The sequence below is a fragment of the Harpia harpyja genome, chromosome 3 (genome assembly GCF_026419915.1).
Source record: "Harpia harpyja isolate bHarHar1 chromosome 3, bHarHar1 primary haplotype, whole genome shotgun sequence".
Taxonomy (NCBI): domain Eukaryota; kingdom Metazoa; phylum Chordata; class Aves; order Accipitriformes; family Accipitridae; genus Harpia; species Harpia harpyja.
The window spans coordinates 38,821,186-38,840,773 of NC_068942.1; the positions used below are offsets into that span (position 1 = coordinate 38,821,186).

A 19,588-nucleotide genomic window follows, 5' to 3' on the forward strand; every position below is an offset into this window, starting at 1 on the left:
TACTTTTGACAAAGTTAGACAAAAGATGCCTTCATAGTTCTTCACAGACATAAATCAATGACAATACTGAAGCACAGAGCAATCCCTGTCCAGAAGCAAACCCAGGAGAGAAACTGGTACAGCGCAGAATCTTGCTGTAGAAGGCAAAGGGCATTTTTTCATCCTTTTCTGCACACAGAAATTCTATTGAAATAAAGTGGACAATCGATGAATAATTCTCCATACACCTGACACAGGACACCAAATGTAGAAAGACTAGTTCAGGTCTCAAAAGCAATATACCAACATTAATCTGAGCTATACTGCTTCCAATTTCAGAACCAGCAGGTTCTTTGTCCCCTGCTCTGTTGCATAGTATAAGATAACCACTATCGTGGTTTAACCCCAGCTGGCAACTAATTTCCACGCAGCCACTCACTACTCCACCCACACAGTGGGATGGGGGAAGAGAATTAAAAAAAGTGAAACTCGTGAGTTCAGATAAAGATAGTTTAATAGGACAGAAAGGAAGAAAAAAAAATAGGACAACAATAATAATAAAAGAATTAGAATATACAAAACAAGTGACGCACAATGCAATTCCTCGCCACTCGCCGACCGATGCCCAGTTAGTTCCCAAGCAGCAATCCACCCCTCCCGGCCAAGTCCCCCCAGTTTATATACTGGGCATGACGTCATATGGTATGGAATATCCATAGTTTGGGTCAGCTGTCCTGGCTGTGTCCCCTCCCAACTTCTTGTGTCCCTCCAGCCTTCTTGCTGGCTGGGCATGAGAAGCTGAAAAATCCTTGACTTAGTATAAACACTACTTAACACACCGATGTTTTTAGTTGTTGCTATCAATATTATTCTCATACTAAATCCAATATATAACACTATACCAGCTACTAGGAAGAAAATTAACTCTATCCCAGCTGAAACCAGGACAGCATAAACAGAATTTCATACCAGGACTCTATAACTTACCTACCTCCTTGTGGTGGGTTGATCCTGGCTGGATATCAGGTACCCACCAAGCTGCTCTATCAATCCACATCCTCAACTGACAGAAGGAGAGAAAATACAACAAAACGCTCACGGGTTGAGATAAGGACAGGGGGAGATCACTCAGCAATTAACCTCACAGGCAAAACAGACTGAACTCAGGGAAATTAAATTTAATTTATTGCCAATCAAATCAGAGCACAATAATGAGAAAAAACTAAATCTTAAACATCTTCCCCCACCCCTCCCTTCTTCCCAGGCTCAACCTCACTCCTGATTTCTCTGCCTCCTCCCCCACAGCAGCACAGGTGGACAGGGAAAGGGGGTTGTGGTCAGTTTATCACACATTGTCTCTACTGCTCCTTTGTCCTCAGTCTCTTCCCCTGCTCCAGCGTGGGGTCCCTCCCACAGGAGAGAGTTCTCCATCATGGGTCCTTCCCACAGGCCGCAGTTCTTCACGAACTGCTCCAGTGTGGGTCCCTTCATGGGGTGCAGTCCTTCGGGAATGGGCCACTCCAGCGTGGGTCCCCCACAGGGTCACAAGTCCTGCCAGGAGCCTGCTCCAGCACGGGCTTCCCACGGGGTCACAGCCTCCTTCGGGCACCCACCTGCTCCGGCGTGGGGTCCTCCCTGGGCTGCAGGTGGAGATCTGCTCCACCGTGGACTTCCATGGGCTGCAAGGGACAGCCTGCCTCACCATGGTCTTCCCCACAGGCTGCAGGGGAATCTCTGCTCCGGCACCTGGAGCACCTCCTCCCTCTCCTTCTTCACTGACCTGGGGGTCTGCAGAGTTCTTTCTCTCACATATTCTTACTCCTCTCTTCCAAATGCTGTCGCACAGTTGTTTTCTCCCCCGTCTTAAATACATTATCCCAGAGGTGCTACCATCATTGCTGATGGGGTCAGCCTTGGCCAGCAGCGGGTCCATCTTGGAGGCAGCTGGCATTGCCTCGTCGGACACGGGGGAAGCTTCTAGCAGCTTCTCACAGAAGCCACTGCTGTAACCCACTCCCCCTCCCCCGCGCTACAAAACCTTGTCATGCACGCCGAATACACTGCTGCACATAATATGATGTTTAAATTGTCAAAATTGTATCATCATAAAATGACATGCTGTAGCAACAAACTATCTGTAGATAGAGTCATGATTCCATGCAAGCTTGTATAGCTGTTTTTAATTTGATATGTACATATATGTTCTTGTGTTCTAGTGTAGTGATCATAAAGAAACAACTTAAAACTAATTTCTGGAATAATCCAATTAGAAGATGTACCACCAGCCACGCTTCTAAAGAAAGCTTTAAGTTGAAAGTCTTACTTGCTTTGGGCATCATTTAGCGTGAATTTTTCTATTGTTAAGAGACTAATTCTGTAGTTCAGATCAGCAATGATCTCACTTCTGGTTGCTGCCATTTGTTGTATAACAGCATTCCTTCCCACATTCATCTAAAAGCAATGTTTTTCAAGGAAAAAAATCCAGGTCTAATCTATGCCTGAGTGTGGTAATGACCATATTTCACCCACCATGTTGCACAGGTGCAGCTTCTTAGTAAATGAGCTTAGGTCTTAAGAGACCATGAATGTTCTGAGTTCCCCTATGCACAAGTATAGCAGAAAAATCCCATAGCAAATAAAACCAAAATGAATAAAATCAAGGTTCTAGACTGTAATTACTGCTAGAGAATCAGAGAAATTGGACTGAGGGGATGAAAATATTGACAGCAAGTTCTCTAAAGTGATGCATTTCTGCCTCTAGTTAATATAAAAAAGAATGTATGTAAGTGTATAAATACACAGGTAAACATGCCATATTTGCTCAGACTTCATGAACTCTTTATAGGCCACAACCAGAGCATAGTAACATCTACCTGAGCTTTTGTTCCTATGCTCCTCCTTCCCCTTCAAAGTACCGTGGTGATTATATTTTCTTCCACAACCTTTTCCATATTCACATAAAACTGCTAAAGGTAAAAGAGAAGGGAGATATACGTAGCTAAAACTTTTTTGTTCTTCCCAAAAAATCCAGATGCCCATCATCTGGCTGAGGCCAGATGCTAGATAGATGAAGCCTGATGAAAACCTGCATTTTAAGTACAGCAGTGGCTACTTTTCATCAGATAGCTTCTTCTCAATCTGTCAACAAGGTTTACCACTGACAGCTGCAGTTCTGGTGGATGACTTCTTCACTGTCATCTCTAACTCCCCTACAGAAATATGTTCTAGGAGTCTACACTTTATCTTTCCTGGCTATGACCTGACCTCAAATCAGATATGGCCTCACTGCATACTGGTTAGATTAGTACCATACAATTTATCTGAAGTCTTAAAAATATTATCCCTGAACTAATGTAAGTGATTTAGAACGTAACAAAGTACCTATCACTGCGAAGAAGGTGTTACAGACAGCATAGTCAGTCACTTCAATAGCAAATTTTGTCATGTTTAACTACGATTGTCTAATTTCCAAGGAAGTAAATGGCATGTCAAGAACTGCAAGTTGTTATTCAAAGTCTTGCAAACTCTATTCATCATGAGCAGAAGTGTTGCAGAGCTTAGCGAGAAGGTGAGGTTTTACCTATATTTAAGAGATGGTTCTAGTCTTCCCTGCAACAAGGGAAGCATTCTGAATAGCCTGAAACAAGTGAGGCTTATAGTAAAAAAACCCACCAAAATTCATATTTGTACAGCAATATTCAGTGTATTTGCTTAAAATACTGAATCAAAAACTAAAACAAAGTGTAATTTTAGTTGCATGTAGTTACATGAGTTTATTTTGAACTCTGGCCAATTTTGTAATACCTAATATACTGAGTGCAGTACAAGAATAGCTAGACAAGATAGTACAGTGCTGAATAGTTATTTTGGCATTGGAGCTTTTTCCTTGTGGGTAGGGTTGGGGAAGAGGTCACACAGTTGTCAGTGGTCCCCCTTCCACAGCCATCAGGATCCTGCAAAATCATCTAGGAGATGTGCCAGGACTAGCTCAGGCAGCAGCATTCGCCACCCTACAGCCCAACACCACTATATACTCTACCTCCTGGAGGGCTCCTAGTCAAAGCACACAGTCTAACCATCTCTGGGTCCACTACCCTGCTCCCACCTCCCATCCACCACACCCCAGCACTTCCCCCCCCCCCCCCCCCCATCCATTCCCATGCACAGGCCTACAAATGTCCTCCCTCTGATCTATTGTTGCTTGACATGCTGTTCTGTAATGGAAGCAGCACTGGCAACAAGGTGCTCCTATGCTACTTTATGCTGCAAGCATTTTTTAACTATTCCACAGGCAGCTGTGACGGTGTCTCCCTATTAACAATGTTAGAACATTACAACATACTGCGAAGTGTCGGTATTTGTACTGCATTAATAGCCTAGCTAATGATTTTAATGTCAAGGTAGCAGAGCACCAGCAGATGCTGGAATACTTGCCTCCATTTTTCCCAACTGTTCGGAAACACCTCCAGAACGTCCGAAGAAAAGATGCCCTATTATGAGGGGTAGCTTGAACAAAGCTGAACTCACGGAACAAGATGTGTGTTCCTTGACGCACACTGTTAAAACTGTGGAGATAAAGTCAAAACAAGAGAACGTTAGAAAGCTGAACCAGTGTGAGTGTTCTGGGGCCAGCTGGAACAATAGCAAGAAAACCACTGGCAGTTACATTTTGTGAAACCAAATCTCCAAAGTTTATACCCATCTGTTCTCTAGAGAGAAGGTTATTTGCAAAAACCACACATTGGAACTTAATTATAGGAATTAGAGGTTTGTGAAAGTAAAATTCATTCTAAAGAACCCCAGCGAGGGGTGTCCAAGAGCCACTTATTTGAAACCAATCCATTGGAAAATGGCTGGCCAAGAGTAATTGTTGTTTATCTGACCAGAAGATGCCCTTTCCTTTAGTACCATTTGAATTTCACTGCTATTCTTATCACAGTTTTCCATGAAGCCACACACACACACACACACACAAAAAAAAACCCCACCCCAAAAAAACACCAAAAAAACCTCTTTAACAGAAGCCTCAAGATTTCATTTCTAGGTTACTGAAACTTGACTGTATTGGATGTATAAAATCTACTTCAGTTGTCATGAAAAGCAGATTGATGCTTCACTAACCACCACTTTGCACTAGTGCATTTTGAAAAGAGTAGCTGCTCATTATGATCAATAGTCAATTTGATATTCACATTCTTGTATTTTAGTACAAATTTCTCATATTTGAGTTGTAAGCACTTTAGGCTAACTTACTATAGTAAACATTTGTCTTAAAAAGGTTTCTCTGAAGCACAAGAAGCTCTCCTTTTCGCATGGTAAAGCTCAACATGCAAGAACAATAGAAATGCAAAATACAAACATTCTATACCAAAAAGTATAATGACAGGGTTGCCTCAAAGATAGATTTTATGCATTTCACTCTGCATCGTGCAAATGGGACAAAGCTTTCAAACACTCCAGAGAGATCATTAAAAACATTCACTTGGGACAGCAGCTTAACTCTCCCATATAGGAGAGAATTAATGAAAAGATACAAGTTTACTTTCATCACAGCAGAACCTCTCCATAGGTAGCATCTCCACAACAGACAAAATCCAGTGGTCAGTGTGAACCCTCTCAGTCTGCAATTTTAAATGATCTCTTTAAATATAAATAGTTTAAATCACTTTATCCTTCATAGTATAGAAAAGGGTCTCACATTTGAAAGAGAATTATACCAGACAGAGTTGAGCAAAATTAAAAAGTCATGTAACAACCAGGGGGTGCGTGGAGAGAAGCCAATTCAATTTTTCAGAAAAGAATCACAATTTCTTTTTTTTAGTGTCCTGGTTCTCAAGGACATGTGAGTAAATTGAATTTTTTGTCATCTGTTGAAAGCTAGATGCAGAACACTGTTTCTAGCCCTCCTACCCAGAAGGAAATGCAACTCAAAATAAGTACAATCACCTTATGATTAAGAAACACTCGTGACCCTTGAATCCTGGACTTACAAATACTCTTTCTGTAAATATCATGGACAAATATATTATTTCGTATTTATGAACCCTTATTCATGCACTAGTGCTGTACAAACCAGAGGAAAGCACAGCCATTGTCCCAAGAGATTAAAGTAAATAAATAAATCATGTGCCTGATCAAAATATGCCAGAATTACAGGAAAGGGCTCCCATGACTATCATTGTAAGTAAAGAGTATTCATTACAAAGTGCTGTAGCTCACTGCCTTAGAGTGAAACAGTTCAGAGTAAGGAAAAGTAACTTGCATAAAGTCCCACAAGATGCCTGCAACAAAGCTGGAAATGGGATTTCAGATCTTCTCATCCTAAACCACAGCCTGTAAGACTTTTTTCATTTCTGATTTGCATTGTTTTGCTAATTATTTGACAGGCTGATGGAGAAAAGCAGGATACGAATGAAAAAGAAGAAACTTGGTGTAATATGAGAAGGCAGCTTTCAGAACAAAGACACAAGTAAGGGAGACATTTAGGAAGGGAAAGAAGATGAAGGCACAATGATACAATTAAATGCACCAAATTATGTTGCTCGGAACAACTACAGCACATGCAACATCTGCAAGCAGATCCTGGCACAACTGTCATGGAAAGGTCCAGATATGAAGCTAACATACTATTAATTCAGAGCAGACAGCCCTACCATATTACTCCTTAGTTCTAATAAGTGAAAACTTGAGTCACTTGCATTTTCAGTACGGGATGGCTCTCTAAACCTAGCAGGCAGAAGGGTATGATATCATTTGTTGTTGCTTACTCAGTTAAAAGAGTGGGTGGATATGTTGGAACATCAGCACACCTGGATGTGCTGACAGCCAAGTGCCGCCAGCTAGTTGAGTAGAGGTACAATGTTTCTTTCATTCCTCATTTCTTGCAATCAGATTTTAACTATACAATGGAAGGATTTTTCCCCAAAAGCTCAAGTCTGCAAGCATGGGAGTCAGAATTTTATCCCAGTTAAGATGCTGCATTTCAGAGACCCTACTTTATAAATTCCTTTTTATAAGTTGTAAAAGTTCAGCTCAAAGGCACCAGCCCATGATGGAGCTATCCAGCAACCAGCCCAATGACAAATCAACAGATCTATTCTCAGGCAGGGTTAAGGTCACTACAAGAGACAGGAACACTATACATTTTGAACAAACTACGTATTTTGAAATTCCTTTATCATGGGTAGATGGGCAGAACGAAAATAACTTGGCCACCTTTTCCTTAACAATTGCTCAGAGGTGAAGTTACTGTTAAAGTGGCAAGTAGTAACGGCTTGCAGGTAAACCCTTCTGGAAGAAAAAGAAGTGGTGACAACCCAAAGCTGTTGCAGGTATTCCAACAGCATGCAGGGAGTATGACCAACACCTCACCTATGATTTTTATATACATGCGAACAGATGTCTTTTCCAGTTTCTTTTGAACACAAAAATGGAACAGGCTGCAGACTCAGAGGAATGGCTTAAGTAAGCAAGATATCAACAGCAAAGCAACAAACTTAGCTCAGACATTCTCAGCAAGTTCACCAGCTGCTGAGATTCTTCCCTCAGCATTGCTCAGTCTTCCCTCTATCTGCCCTCCTCTCACTGAGCAACTCATGCCCTTAGCAAAGTTAGGTGGCCAGAGCTTATCAGCACATTTGCAGGAGAAAGACTTGTGAACAAACTATCTCAGCAAGGCATTACTTTGTCCTCAATCATTTAGAAATGAGTTTGTGAACCCAGAAGCAGGGAAAATGATTCTTCACTTCTCTGGTTAACTTCTTTCCCTCTTTAGGCATTTAGTGCAGCCATCTGCAAGAGATTCCTTCAAGAAGAAAGCTTTCAACAACTCTGCAAGTGTCCAAGCCTCCTATTGCAAACCTAATGGTTGCCCAGGCCCTCTACATTACCAGTAAGTAGAGCAGGCAAATTAGAACATTAACAGAAGTTACTAATGACATGATTTTATTTGTCTTGCTGAAACTGAGACTAGAAATTGAAGTGAACGTTCATTAGTTAACACCAGTTCACTGCAAACACTCATATTTCACACAAGAATTGTTATGCAACTGGATACTCTGTTAACAAAACAGCTTTTCCCATTCACTTGTGAGAATATTCTGGAGAAAGATGAGAAAAATAAAGCAAGGTTCTCGCTCGATGGGAAGATCTAAAGAAACTTTTGCAGTAGGGACTTCAAGATGCTTACTTTTTCACTCCTTTTCTTTACATGCCTCAGAGCAGCCAAACCACAGAACAGAGTCTCTTCCAACACCACTGCTGAGAAAGCTGCATCTTGCAGCACCCCCAGTCTATGCTTGTGGGATGGCACATGCACCTGAGAGGAAGAAAAAAAGTTCTGGGAGGAGATTGCGATAAAACAGCCCCAACTCTCAGAAATGGCTATGCTGGGAACTCTAGCACTCAGGTGCTGCTTCTCTGAACAGAGCTGCTTTCAGTAAGGCTTTGTCTTTTGTGTAATTACATTTCGGCAACTTGCCAGAGTTCAGAAACTTTCAAGCACTCTTTTCAAACCTTTGGACTTCTAAATAGATTGTAAAAGTCCCAGGATGCTATGGTAACATCCCAATTGAAACCCACTACACTAGTTAGCCTCTCCCCCAGGCAAAGCCAAATATGCACAATGCAGAGAGCACCCCAAGTCCCCAAGAAGGACAGAAGAGCTTGCCAGGACCCTGCTGTCCCCCTAGCAGGTGCCACCTTTGGTTACCATGCAAAGAGCTGAATGAGTTCACAGGATCCCTCCTCTACTAAATAGAAAACAAGGAACAAGGACCATTATTCCTTAACTTACAGCATTACTGCTTGCATTTTCCATCGAGAGCATGATGAAGGAAGATGATCACATTGAAGGCTTATGCTGCTTCTGCAGCATGAACAATTTCCCACACACACGCTACTTTTCTTCCCAGTTACACAGGTGTCTAAGTCATTAAAACAGAATTGAGTGTCTTCAACAAAAATAAGGTAGTCTCAAATGCAAGTTGCCATCGGAGGCTATGTCTAGACTGACTGAAACATCTGTAGAGAGAAACAGTGCAGAGGACCTGATGTCAACATGGGTATCTCAGGGTTCATTTTTTCTTGAAACACGCTCTGGACTAGCTCTAGTCTGGTCCCATGGGCTGAATGCTCATTTGCAGTTGGAACACATCTTCCAGTTTAGTTCCATCTGAAAGGAACCCAGGTCACGAGCTCCAAGACTGCTTCATGGTGTGAACCAAAGCACAGTAAGTAGGGATAATCAGGAGTATTAGGATTAGAGACTATGGTACAATGAGTAACAAAGAACTAGCTCTAGCAACAGAAAATACTGACATTCAAAAGGCTTTAAAACCCAGGCAATTTCTGTTGTTAAATAACTCATCCACACAAAAAGCGTCCCCAAGTGACCAATCACACTTACCCCAAGTCTACGCTCTGAAATCAGGAAGTGAGGTTTACCTTCCCTGGAACGATCCCAGAGAGCAAACACTTAAAACTGTAGGCACCATTGGGAAAAAAATCCCAGTTTCACTGCTGTGATGGATACATTACTGCTGCACAAGCGTACTTTAATTTAAGATCATTCTATTCTTCACCTATTGGTTTAAGTGTACTACACTACTTGCAATATTCAGACTGATCATTGGATTGTTTCTTTAGCTATCCCTCTTGGAAGGTAGCATAGGAGCATTAGCATTCCTCAATTCAAAGCTGTTCTATCAAGTGCTGTTTAAAATTTCACAGATATTAAAATTTGGGACAATGAAGTCAGCCTCAAGGAAATCACCATCTTCCTCTAATGAAATTAGCAGTGCTTTTTAGGCACTTCCTCTGAAATGTGTTAGCAGTGTTAAGATGAAACAGATGCTGAAAGTTATTCCTGATGACTGGCTTTAAGGAAAAATCCTTTTTTAACAGCCAGGCAGATAGGAAATCATTAACACTCTCAACATTTGGTGAGACTGGGTGATGTAACACTGCAAACACAGAGACTGGATTTTTTGAGATCCTTTCTGTCTCACCCACTCAAGTTTATTTCAGCTGAAGGGTGTGGAAAGAGGGAAAGGAGTGACACAAATTTTAATGATTTGTTTTCAGGCTTCTTGGTATAGGCTCAGGAATATCTGTATTCGTGGCAGAATTAATACAGGTGGTACAGAGATTATCCCAAGTACTCTTTGAAAGGAAATGAACCACACCACCTGCGACACAGCTCAGAGCAGGCAGCGAACAAGCTTTCTTATGTTGCTTTGTAGCAAATCAAACCCTCTGAGACCAGTCTACAGATTCTGGAGAAGGAAAGGATTAAAGGAGTTGCTGTGCTTGCTCTTTATTACCCAGAATGCCTTTATCTTTTTTAGAGTCCCCCCCCCTTAATTTTTCCTATACTAGGTCAGTATTTTAACACCTTGAAGCTTTCAAATCAAAAGCTAAAATGACCTTACTGTGTTGAATTATTAGCCCAGGATTTAAAAAAAAAAAAAAAAAAAGCAAATGGGAAGGGGGGAGATCTCTAAAAACAGAGGCCTTTTGATCAGAGCAGCATCCTGCAGTTTGCTGTAACTCAAGCTGGCCATTCTTATGTAGTAGGAATTAAAGATTCCCCCTGCCAGGCAGGGCCCTATTAAAACACAATAGCCATTTGAAAAGGGTAAGCAAGCTGATATGGATATAATAGGCCACATATTGGGGCCCCTTTCTACTCTGAAATAAAGCTTCTTCTTAAGAGTTATGAGCTGGGAAACCTAGTATTCAGGAAGATGGGAAAGGGCATACAATGGAAGATGGTAAATAGCCCTGCAGAAGCCCTCCAAGGTGCTTAAGGGAAAAGTAAAGAAGCCTTCAGAGATAAGCATCAATCACCCAGGACTAGCTCTTTCAGTCTGATCAGGTGCTATTTCAGACCACATGGTGTTTCAGTGAGTCTGAAAAGGTCTTGCTGGTATAAACAGAGATTTAGTTTTTACAGTAGAAAACAGCGAGTTGTGCACCACAGAGACAGCTGCATGAATACCATTATAACTAGTTTTATGGAGATATTGCAAGTTGCTACCCAGCTTCCCTCAAAAACCCTTGCCCTTTCCCCCCACAAAACCTAAAACAAATAAATAAATAACAAAAAATTCCAGAATTATAACTACACAAAGAAAACTGCTAACTCTCCAGCTAATGTATTTAGTATTTGTTCAAACTGGTCCAACTAGACATTTTGGGGTAAGAAAATTCCTCATTGAACTGCTTTATAACCTTCTATACGCTGAGGGTATGGGAGAAGTCCTCAATAAGCTTTACTGTCATAAAGCCATGATCTCCATTCTTTGGCTTCCTTTATTAACCAGCAGATGTATTTCTGCCATCCCTATCACGCTGTGAAATTCATTCACCAGCTACAAGATACTATAGAAACCATGCAGTGAACCTGTGGCAAGGGTGAGAAGATGGCACAAAGAAGAGAAACACTATTAAAAATACAAGAAACACAAGGTAGTGTTCAGATTTCCTCTAGTCTAACAACAGTTCTGGAAGTAGCTACGGAATTGACATCAGCTGGAGATGGATTTTGATACCAAAATGTCAAATGTCCACTGAAGGAGGAGTATGAATTTGAAAATTATTGAATAACTGCACCCATCTTGTACTGCTGAGATCAAAGCATAATGCCAAGTGAAAGCAAACTGGCTTCTCAGAAAGTTGAGGCCAAAGTATAAGCATGAGTAAGGGCCTGCTTGCTCCATTCTGCACGTAATCTCGTGTATCTCTTATTGTAAGACGGTTCCATGTTTTATAAATTAGACTTTTAATTATTTTAAAAGGTAGCAGCACAATCACATTATGACTGTGATGATGCAGGAACTACTGAAATATAACTTAATGACTGCTCCAAAGAGTTTCAATACTGGTGCCACGCATGCAGCCCCCATATTTGCTCTTTTCAGTCTTGGTTAGACTGGAGAATTTCAGAAGAAGAAAAAAATTTACAACTAATACTTTCTCACCTATTCAGTTGCCTTGGCAAGAACTATAGCACCTCAAAGACTGAGCAGCTTCCAATATTTCCATCATGGCAACAAATGAACCTTGCCAAAATTTCTTAATATAGATGAAGCTTCATCATTTGACATTAATGCTAACTCTGCATTTCGAGATTGCTTAGCTAAACCACTTTGTGCTCACCACAACTGCTTGGCTACAGTGTTGACCAGCTACAGTTTGTCCAATTCATTTGAAGATACACAATAGGATTAGTTTTGCAGGACATGAGGTTACTGCAAGTCTCTAAAGCTAATGTGTTCTGGAATCTGTGTAGTTTCAACAATACACAGCACAGAAAGTCTCAGGTTCTCTGAAGACATCCAGATTTCTAGAAACTAGACTTTTTCTTCTTTTTTTTTTCTTTTTTTTTAAAGAAAAGGAAGATAAACCAAATTTTAAAAATAGATTTTTCAGGCAAGCTACAAGACTTTCAGCAGTTTGCTATTCACAGGCATTCAGAGACAGTTAAGGGATTTTATCCTGTAAAGGATAAGGAATCCTATTATGGGATCTTATCACTTCCCATTGTTACAGGCATTTGTTGAGTTTTACAGCTTGGCATATCCAATTTAGGAGAAATTTTACATTTGTTGACCTTGTCCACATTGGAACACACATATTCTTAGCAAGACAATTAGAAATGCTCCTCAAGATTTTCTGTGATACCACAACATTTTACAGCCTAAGAATGAATACAAAAGTCCTTCCAACACCACAAAACCAAAAAAACCCACCCAACCTCAAATTCTGATCCATCTTTTCTTAAAGATCTTTCAGGGAAAAATAAAGTGTTCCTCAAACTTACACTACTTTATTCCAATTTAATACAAAGTCTTATAAGCTTAGCTAGATGGAAGCCAAGAACTCCTCTGAAACTGATCTCCTATATACATACAGTAGCCTAGACTCACGCCAAAATGCTTCATTAAAACCAGAACTAAACCATATGAGTTAGTAATACAGAGAAAGGTATAGTTATTGATGAAGCTATCATGTATTCAACAGCGGTTCTCTTACAGCTTGAGACATCAAAAATTTTATTGGAGGAAACAGTATGTTCCAAAAAAAAAAAAATATTCCTAACAGAGAAATGATAAAACTATGCCTTTTAATTCTTAAAAATAAAACCCCCCACATATAATAAGGGAAAACACACCAATGTGTACCAAACTTCCTACATTATTATGTTTTTCCAAAGCTGCTATTCCCTAGTGCATTTCTACTGAATTCCAGGTGCCAATTTCACATTACTAAACCAGTTTTCTTCAAAACATTTACAGAAGCTGCAGGAAATCCAATCCTTACAGCATGTGACCAAGCATGAAAAGAGATTACTGCTTTATATACACGTTGCAGATTGTATGCAAAAGACTGTAAATAGTCCCACTACATCTGTTGTGAATATGTCACTATTTATCTTTCTCATTTTTTCCTATATATTCCAGCAGAGTGAATTCCAACAGCAAGCACAGCTGAGCAGTTTTCCAGAATTCTGGAGAAAGGTGCTTGTCAAACTGTGATCTCAGCATTGAATATCTATTTTGCATCATGGTGAGCTCTACTACAGACCTCTCCTCAGTGGAAGACGGACAATATAAGATTGCCACAGTTCACCAATTCTGACTTAAGGGCCCTTTCACTTCTGCAAGAATACAAACTAAAACAGAGCAGAGATTTGTGATCAGAAATGCAAGCACAGGAATAAGGCAGGAACTACCCAATACCACAGATATTAAAAACAAGTAGACTGATGGAGAAAATGAAATTAAACAAAAGACCCTGTTGCATCCCAAAAAGGACCTGATGAGCACTATGAAATACCCAACTGATGAAATGAGTTATGGCAAAATAACCACAAAGAGCACATGTATAGGAGGCTCCGTAAAGATTTTCTTAGGAACAGCAATGACTTGCCTATGTATTTTGTTGTACTGCCAAATGCAGACAGTGGGATGGACTGAGGAGTAGGGAAACGGTATCACAAACGCACATAACCAAGAAAAATTACTTCTCTATTACCTTCTGATCGAGATCAGAGAGATCAATTTTCAGCAAACCTTAGGATTTTGTCCTTTTCACTCTCTCCCTAAATTATCCAGACTTGTTTCAAGAATAAATTTACACATTTGAAGTGTGTCACAAAAGTCCGATTTTAACTCCCAGCAGGGATCATGTATACATCTCCAAATTTGTAACATTAACAACTATGATGAAAAGCAATAAAAAAATTGGAAGTATAAACAGAATTATGCTAGAGTTATGAGCTAAGACTAGACAGAGGTAGTACATTCAACTCCAGCCCAGAGAGAAAACACAAACACAGTTGTCAGATACATATAGTCCTAAAGCTTGTACCATTTGCCAGGTTTCTGGACTTTGGCTTTTGGAACATTTCTGACATCTGTTTTTCAGTTTTATTAGCTACCAATACTGCCTATACGCAATTAGCTTTAATCATCATTAGGAAGCTCAACTTCATGGCAAATACGTTGCATTTCAGCATTCAAGGTTATAAGAAATACAAACATACCCGACTACATAAGGTCTCCATAAGGTAGCCAGTCCACTTCTGTTGCAACTATTCTGACAAAGACCACAAATAAATATGTAATTTCCATGATGTAAAGGAGTAGGAAAGAAGTGGGCAAAGACTGCACTGCTACACCAGTGAATACATACTAGAAGCATCATAAGCTGATCACACTGCATATAAAAGTTGTGATTGCCTCTCTTCAAATAACAAGAGCAGAGTGCAGCTCAAATCAGTGCATAAGTGAAGGGTTATCTACAGATAACTAACCACCCTGTGCTCACGAGATGCTGATATCAAGTGCTAACATTCATATGCTATGGCAAGTTCTCTAGATTTTTCTGTCACCAAAACAGTATTATAAATTTCCTGAGCGGAGTGTATTACCGCATGCACCATCAATGGTAAACATTGTCTTTCATGTTCAATTCTATGTTACTCCTTTGGCTACAAGCCTTCCGAGATTGTCCAGCTTACCAAAAAGCTTCTTTACCTTCCTCCCCACCCCGGTATTTCTTTGCCAGGGTTTGGACTCATCTGAGTAACCACTCACCTGTAAGATTCTTGAGTATGTGGGAAGAAAACACTACATTTTCTAATATATTGGCAACATACAAACTACAGTGGGAATCAGTGTGTTATTCCCATTAATATATGCATTTTTTCCAGCTGTTTACTCAACAGCAGTCATCCCAATCAGCATATTTGTCAGGCTAGGACTTGTTGCAATGTTTGTTACAAAGAAACAACTCTGGGAAAACCAGGAATTCATAGTTCCTGCCTGTCAGATGAAGATACCAATGCTGTTTCTGCTGTCAAGCAATTCTGTAATAAAAACACCACCCTTCAGGTGGCAGATCTAGAGGTTCTGGACAAAATTTATATAACTTTAATCACAAATAAACCAAGTTATCCACAACCCCCAAATCTTCCATAGCTCTCATACAAAACGCATACCCCATGCACAGTAGACTAGGGGTATTGAAATCCAATTTCTAATATGGGTTGGAGAAACTTAGATTACAAGGAAGAGACTTTGCCATTCTGACAACTCTTCTCTGTAGAGGTAAGACTGGAAGGCAACAAACGGACTTTAACAGAAAGGCTTTGTGTCCATTAGCACCACTCTAAGTGGAGAAACATGCAACTAATATAGGTTCCCCAGAAAGATTTGTCAACAAATTCAGTCCTGCAAATCCATGTACTCTCTGCAGAGAGAGTTTGAAAATGTCTCTCTCATAGCAACTCATTCACATCAGCTGCAAAATCTACTCCTCAGAGCTTCTGGCACAAGTGCTGTGTCTGAGTGCATATTTTCATTCTCTTCCCACCGATAACTGAAGAGCAAAAGAGAGGCAGACAGCACTCTTAGGCAGTGCCCTAGGGATCAAGGAATCCCAAGTGAGAGCCTGTCAGGAACCATCAAGCACATTATACCAGCTGAGATTTTCAGCCCAAAGGGCTGCTTCACAGCTAGGTCACTGACAGCAGCATCTTCGTACCAATTGCATGGCTCAGTGCAGTGTTGCATTGAGTGTGATAATTTTGTCTTTTTCTCTCCAGAGCAGAAGACACGTAGGAATCCTGAGAGTATTGGAGGAACAAAGGAAATATTATTTTTGCAATCACTCGTAAGATTATATCAGAGAGAATATCAACATTATGTAAGAACCTGAAAGTATTGTTACCTCCCAGAGGCTACTGATTTGTTCAAAACACACAGAATTAAGACAAAAAAAAAACCCAAACACCAATGCCCCTCCCCCAAACAGTTTTACTGAGAAATTCTAATGAATGGCTCCATCTCTCAGGGAATCTGGCACAACCTGTCAAACCCCTAAGGACCTTCTCACTACTATTTTTGCTCTTTATACTACAATTGTACAAAGCATGGACACAACGTTCTACAATGCTAGATGTTGTAAAGTACATGCAGTACAATATCACTTCTGTCTTGAAGAGCTTACACTATCCTTGCGAACAAGACAGAACAAGTTACTGTGAAAAGGGGAAAGATGCAGAGCAGACGACAGCAAGATGATGACGATGATAAGGCCTACAAACACAGAGATAAAAAAAAAAAATTGATGGCTTTAAGCTAGCTCTGAGAATCTCTCCACTTTATAAGCAGATAATTCATCTTATTTCCAGTTGCCAATTAAGGTTGTCTTCAGCGAGTGGCTTATTTCTCATGGGCATCCCATCTGTCCTGTTTCTGGCGCTTCCCGCCTGCCCTCCCCCGCAAAGGGTACTGAGACTATTTTAAAGAGGAGGACATTGTTTACTCTACAGATTTATTTAGGTAACGTTGTATAGCAGTACAGGACTGAACAAGCCAAAAGTTTTTCTGATACCAAAGCCTGTGTCACTGCTATTGCCAGAGAAAGTCAAGAGAGCAGTATCATATTTGTCCCTAAGGAATGAGTTGAACAAATTGTTCCAGCCAATCCAGACAACAAGAGAAAATGAGGTACTTTCATTGCTAGAAGTTGATACGTCTCACCATGATAACATCTTCCTATCCGAGGATCTCAAACTATATAGCACTGACAGTCCTGTTACCCTGAACAAAGCAAATATTCTTTTGTGTAGAACAGGGCTCTACACAGCACAGACCTGGTATTTTGAATTGCCAGGCACACAACAGATCTAAAGGCAGTATCTGACCCCCGACCCCCCCCCCCCCCAAACACACACATCACAGACACCTTCTCAGATAAACATTATCAAACTGTCACACAAGATCCAGCAGGGGCACTTCAAGTTAGAGCCAGCAGAAACATCCTTTACAGAAAAAGGGGATCTCAGACATCAGTTTGCAGAGCCCAAAGTAGTAGTGCTCCACCTGCAAGCTAAAAGCAAGATGTCTTTCTCAATCATGCTCCAGCTGGCAGGTGATCAGGAAGACATTTCACCAGAAACAAAAGAAACAAGAAGTGTTTTGGGAGAACATAGACAGAAAAATGCCTTTTCCTGTGTCTCCAGTTCACTTGTGTTTTGTTTATCAAACACACTATAAAAGTGATAGGAAGAAGAGTCTCCTGCCCAAGGTAAGTTATTGCTGATTAATATTTCTGAGCTTTCCAAAGAGTCTTGAACAGAGTAGCACATCTACCCGCAAACCAGAAGAGAAAGTTTCAAGCAAAGGGTTAGCCCAGAAGAAAAGCAAAAATTACTAGTAGGAAGTCTCTTGGTCAAAAATTTTTGTTGCTGCTTCTTCCAGCTGAAGTGAAAAAAAGCCACACAGACTCCTTTAAGATCCCAGAAAATACAAAGTGGGATGCTATGCACATTCCCTCTCCATGATCAAATGCATTAGCATGGGGGCCCTGTTTTTCTTCGGTACAGGAAAGATCAAGAAAACAGGATGATAAATAATGTATAGGAGGATCATGTCCCTTTAAGATATGTTGGCACAGAAGTTAGCCTGGAAGAAGTAAAGCAGTATTAGTGTGTAATTACACAGAGGGCTTTCAAGAGTCTGCATTTCATGCAGATTCAAAACCAGTGCAGAGATTTCTTGGGTTTGTAATGAACAAATACCAGTAGCATTTCAGCATATCTATAAAATCAAGACTAGTCCTAAGAGAGGCATTTTACTTGTTTAGCTAAAAGATGTGGATTAATTGGCAGAAGGGTGATTGATCTCTACTCCTGTTAGAGTCAGGGGCGACTCAGACAAGGGAAGCCTCAAGGTACTCCCAAGATTGAAAGCAGATGTCCACATGATTGGGACAAATGAACAATGGAATAAAGTAGGAGAAAAAATATCCTTGAAGACTAAAAATATTCTGCAAGGAGAAACATAGAGATGAAGGTCAGCCCTCTGCAATCAGCAATCCTGGTGCTAGGCTGTGGGTAGCAGTAGAATACCTAGCCAATTTCATTGCCTAGAAACAACTAGAAACACTCATTGCCTGCAAAACACTTACTGCTTGATCCATACAGAGCTACATGACCACATAGTTTTCAGCTATGAAATTTCACTCAGGTAAGCTAAACCCCAACAAAATTTTCTTAACTACCCATAAAAATAGTTGTTGTAACTAGCACAAACATTTGAAGTGACTCATGGTGAGGTGGGGCGTTGCAATGCATGATGCAGAGTCCATGATTGCTTGAGTGGTGAATCCAGCAAGAAAGGTCCATGGAACACCACTCTATTGAAAAGTGTGCCCTCTGAGAAAAGTTTGGAGAATATCTAACACCCATCCTTGACACACTAACTTCATTACTCCTGAAAAGTTACAGAACTCATTACTTTATCCCATACACATTTAAAAAAAAAAAAAAAAGGAAAAAAAAAAGAAAAAAGTCACTTTCTTGGGCCTTACTGCTAACTTTCTAAACCCTGGGCTTGGTCTCTAATTTTTAGTGAGCATAAATAGAGAAAGCAAAATGTTAAAAACTGGACAGCTTAATATCAAGTCCCTTCATCTCAAATCACTGCAGCATACTTCAAAATATGTACATGCCAATCCTCTCACTTAGAATAACCTGGAACAAGGAAAACACTGGGAGAATGTACACAAACCTTCTGGAATCTCACAAGTTATCTTTGAGTTTGAAGATACTGAGATTAAAGATAAAAATCAAGATCAAGCTTATCTGCTTGGCAGAGCAGTGTAGCCTTCAAAGCACAGCCTGAACAAATGTTGACAAGTTGTGTGGATGAACAGAAATCTATTGGGCAGTGAAGGTTCACCACTAAGCCCTGTGAGCCAGAATGTATGACACTTTCGTAATAGGAAACTTTGTATTCTGAATCTACCTACACCCATATTGCCGATCATTTACTCTCCACTTTAAATAAAGAATCCCACATTTCAAATCTTAAGAGTTTCACAGCTCTCAAAATTACTAAGCCTGTTTGTGCTTTGGTACAGGACCACAGTTTGATCTGCTAAACTCCAGACATACTATAAAAAAAAAAAAAAAAAGAAAAAAAGAAAAAAAGAAAAAGAATGACTAGTTCTATATTACTTACAGAAGAAACGAACATGCAGTCTTTTCCTGTCTTTCAAGAAATCAGAAGCTCCACAGAACACTCAGTGTGAACAA

General features: G+C 40.3%; 1 protein-coding gene and 1 long non-coding RNA gene across 3 annotated transcripts in view; both read right to left on the reverse strand.

Annotated features, from left to right (window-relative positions):
• CSTPP1 (centriolar satellite-associated tubulin polyglutamylase complex regulator 1) overlaps positions 1 to 19,588 on the reverse strand; it is an 87,860-nt gene that overhangs the window by 55,502 nt on the left and 12,770 nt on the right. For both annotated transcript variants that reach the window (XM_052782018.1, XM_052782019.1), the window contains one exon: positions 4,414 to 4,544. In XM_052782018.1, coding sequence (XP_052637978.1) covers positions 4,414 to 4,544 — 131 coding nt within the window. The remainder of the gene's footprint in view (positions 1 to 4,413; positions 4,545 to 19,588) is intronic.
• LOC128139520 (uncharacterized) lies at positions 6,261 to 8,902 on the reverse strand. Its single transcript, XR_008234418.1, has 3 exons — positions 8,774 to 8,902; positions 8,168 to 8,296; positions 6,261 to 6,366 (listed from the first exon to the last, which is right to left on the reverse strand). It is a non-coding gene; the product is annotated as an uncharacterized LOC128139520 (long non-coding RNA).